Genomic DNA, 3,746 nt, shown 5'->3' on the forward strand with positions numbered 1-3,746 from the left:
TAAGAAATTTGTAAATAACCTAAAGTTTGGTATTGAGGGTTCCTTCCATATAAAGCAGGCCTTGTTGTTTGTTCTGCAGCCTGCAGATGTTCCTAAGCCTGTGAATGCTCCCGCCCCCGTCCTCAAAGCCAACTCCCTCAGCAACCTGGAGCAGGAGAAGTCTACCTACAGGTATCTAATCCTCACCTCCAAACTAAAGGAAGACGCTGGATTATAGCAGAGCTGCTGTTGCTTGTGCTCCATCTAGTGGTGAACTTTTGATTAATTAACTGATTGAAATACATTACATCTGAGGTTTACAGTGATCCTCTGTGTAATTCATCTATTATTAGTAAGGCCGCTTTGATGTTTAGAGTATATATATAAATATATATATGTAATGTTTGCTATAAAACTGTGTTTTTTTGTCTTCAGGGCTCCTGAGCCGCAGAAGCCTCATTCGAAGCCTCTGGATGACGTGGTTCGCTCTAACCACTATGACCTAGATGATGATGAAGAGTACTACAGGAAGCAGCTGTCCTACTTTGACCGGCGCAGCTTTGACAGCAAGGCGATGGGCCAACCTGGACCCGGTATCAACCGATTTCATGACGTGTCCAAACCAGCCCAGCTGTCCTACCCGTACCACAGGTAGACCAGCTCACCGTCTGCTAGTAGGACCTCCTCATAGCATTACTGGTCTCACACGCGCTGCTGTTTTCTTCCTCAAAGGGTCGAGTCTTTGGAGAAGGTGAGCCCTGTGGAGAAAAGATATGAAGCTTTGCCCCAAATCAGTCCCTCCACTCAGTACGCACCCCCAGCTCCAGTTAACCCTCCGAACACGCTGCCCAAACTCAGCCCCGTTGATGGTAAGTTCTAGAAACTGTTATTCTCCTCTAATTCACTCTTCTTCCCTCACACACATTAGGAACTTCAGTTTTCATTGTTATACAATTTCTTATCAACTTTTTCTTAACATGAGGTGAAAATATGGTTGAAAATGTTAAATATGGACGTTAGGTCCCCCTGAAGGCGGCTGCACCTCGAACTTCCCCACCGGTTCTTTTCCTGGGAGCAAGTTATTTACTACTCCTAACTCAAACTGGGTAAAACCATATAAAATGGACTATAAAACAGGAGTAAAAAAGTAACAGCGTTTATTCCAGGTCAGGTCGTTACAGGACAGAGAAATTGCTTAGATTCGGCACAGCTGTAGCGGCAAAGATTGAGCCCCGAACAAGGTCATCTCCTCCTTCTTATACCCCAGGAGTCCATGTGTTGCATCAGGTGGATGCTTAGCTGTCCGTATCAGAAACTGACACGCCATCCATGCCCTGACCTTTATGCATCTTGCCTCTTTACCCCAGGATTACACATAGCTCTCCTTTATCAGTCCGGCTCCAAGATGCGCCCATATCCTGTGTATTTTTAAAGACAATGAAGGCTGTCCTGATTAGATGACCTCCGTACACACAGTGACGTCCACCATGTGAAGGAAGGCCTTCTTCTCTCTCTAATCTGGCTGACAGAATAACATTGCACATGATGTATAAATAACAAACCTAACAGAAATAACAATAGGGGTGTATGAAAAAAAAATCTATTTGGCAATATGGAGCCTAGGCGGAAGTTCAACTGAAGAAACTGATTGTTTTTTTGATAGTTGGGTAAAATATCTTACTACTGTATATAATATGTTAATCCTAAGATGCAGTGCAGCTGGTAAAACACTCCTCACATCCATAGGTTGGACTTTCAGTAAAGATGTAAACGTTTTTTGTTTTATCTACTCTGTGTCAATATGAACAGAGTGCAGCGCCATTACCGCTCCCCATTCAGGAGGATGTTTGCTCATCCACTAACCCTAACTGGGAAAAATTAGCTAAAAATAAGCTCATTTCTAAAGAGCTTATTCAAATGTGAAAAAGCTCCGCTGCTGTAAAAGACTGATGCAGTTTAGTTGCTGTCGAGCTGAATGCCTCTTTAAATGTTCTGTCAGTTTTACATTAAATACATCATGTTTTGAACAGTTTTTTCTCCCTTTCCTTGTTTTCCAGCTAACTCCATACCTGAACCTCTGACCTCCCCGAACCCTAAATCTGACCTGGCAGCTCTCAGACCCCCCAGCAGGGACGAACCCTCTACAGGAGGTTACCTGCCTCCCAGAGGCCTCCCTGATAAAGTCCCTGTTAACGGCACGGATGCCCCTCCCTCAAAGGCGCTGGGTGCCCCGCCTTCAACCAGCTACAACCGCTACGTTCCCAAGCCTTACACCAGTGCAGCCCGGCCTTTCGAGCGCAAGTTTGACAGCCCAAAGTTCAACCACAACCTGCTGCCTAACGACACACAGGTGAAGACGGACCTCCTGGCTAAGCCTGGAGGGGTGAGCAACACCTCTGGGAAACCTCAGCTGTCCCCTCAGCCCCTGGACCATGACAGCGGCCTGGACACCTTCACCCGCACCATGGACAACAGGCCCAAATACCAGCACAATAACGTCAACGCCATTCCCAAGGCCATCCCTGTGAGGTAAGACAGGAGGAACCGCGGAGGTTCGCTCGCCTCCCCTCTGCTGCGCCGCTGTTTGACTGATGATGCTGACTCGCTTCCCTCTGTCCCGCAGCCCCAGCGCGTTGGATGATGATGACGAGGATGAAGGGCACACAGTGGTAGCCACCGCCCGCGGCGTCTTTAACAGTAACGGAGGAGTCCTGAGCTCCATCGAAACCGGCGTCAGCATCATCATTCCGCAGGGGGCCATACCGGAGAGCGTGGAGCAGGAGATTTACTTTAAGGTGTGCCGGGACAACAGCATCCTGCCCCCCCTGGACAAGGAGAAAGGTCAGCCCCCCCCCATCCTCCCTGTCCCCATTATGCCAAGGAATGACTCACAGCTTAGGACTACGGGTTTCTTTGCTTCTGCTGCTAATGTCAGATTAAAATTAACATCCAGATGATGATATTTTGGGATTATTTTAGACGGAAACAAAAGTAAAATCTTTTTCTGAGGTGTTCCTGGTTTATAACCTCCCTAATAGTCCTCACTGTGCCCCCCCCCCTCTCTGAGCTTCATTAGTTAAAGGATAATCCCTCTGTGCTGCTAAACTCTGTGCCTAATCGGTGGAATTTAAATCCTGTCGTGTTTCTTTGCAGGAGAAACGCTGCTAAGTCCGCTGGTGATGTGCGGCCCTCACGGACTCAAATTCCTGAAGCCGGTGGAGCTGCGCTTACCTCACTGTGCGTCTATGACCCCTGATGGTTGGTCTTTTGCTCTAAAATCCTCCGACTCCTCGTCGGGTACGCTGTCCTCTCTGTCTGTCCTTTTGGGGTCTGTGGGCTGGCTTTGATCAGGCAGGATGTTCACAGATTTAAAAACGGAAAACCTTTAGCCCCCTTAGCTTCAATTACTCTCATCATTTTATTTTCATCCTGCATCTGTGAAGAGAACGGTGCAACAGGGAATGTGTGAATGGAGAATCCGTGCTTTCACATACTCCTATCTGTCTTCTTTCTGTTCATATTAAATTTCTCATCTATTTTTCTACATAAATCATCAAATCATAAAGAAAATGGTGAAGAACACAAACAGAACCGTTGCTGATTTTTGTCCATAATCACCGGGCTTGTAAAAAATAACCAGAAGATGCCGGGCGTACACTGCGATTTGTTTCAATCGTTGCTCGCAGCTACAGCTCACACTGCACGATGAAACCGCAGGGTTTAAAAGTTTGCAGCTAACGATGTTTGTTCTCACGCTGTGCGACCCG

The 3,746-nt window shown here is 47.0% G+C and overlaps 1 protein-coding gene across 1 annotated transcript in view; it reads left to right on the forward strand.

The window, feature by feature from the left end:
* Positions 1-3,746, forward strand: part of LOC107087409 (tight junction protein ZO-1-like) — a 131,676-nt gene that overhangs the window by 124,210 nt on the left and 3,720 nt on the right. The window contains exons 21-26 of the mRNA XM_015378979.1: positions 80-171; positions 415-630; positions 712-848; positions 2,037-2,508; positions 2,603-2,820; positions 3,133-3,276. Coding sequence (XP_015234465.1) covers positions 80-171; positions 415-630; positions 712-848; positions 2,037-2,508; positions 2,603-2,820; positions 3,133-3,276 — 1,279 coding nt within the window. The remainder of the gene's footprint in view (positions 1-79; positions 172-414; positions 631-711; positions 849-2,036; positions 2,509-2,602; positions 2,821-3,132; positions 3,277-3,746) is intronic.

Source organism: Cyprinodon variegatus, unplaced genomic scaffold (genome assembly GCF_000732505.1).
Source record: "Cyprinodon variegatus isolate N-32 unplaced genomic scaffold, C_variegatus-1.0 Scaffold183, whole genome shotgun sequence".
NCBI classification, from domain to species: domain Eukaryota; kingdom Metazoa; phylum Chordata; class Actinopteri; order Cyprinodontiformes; family Cyprinodontidae; genus Cyprinodon; species Cyprinodon variegatus.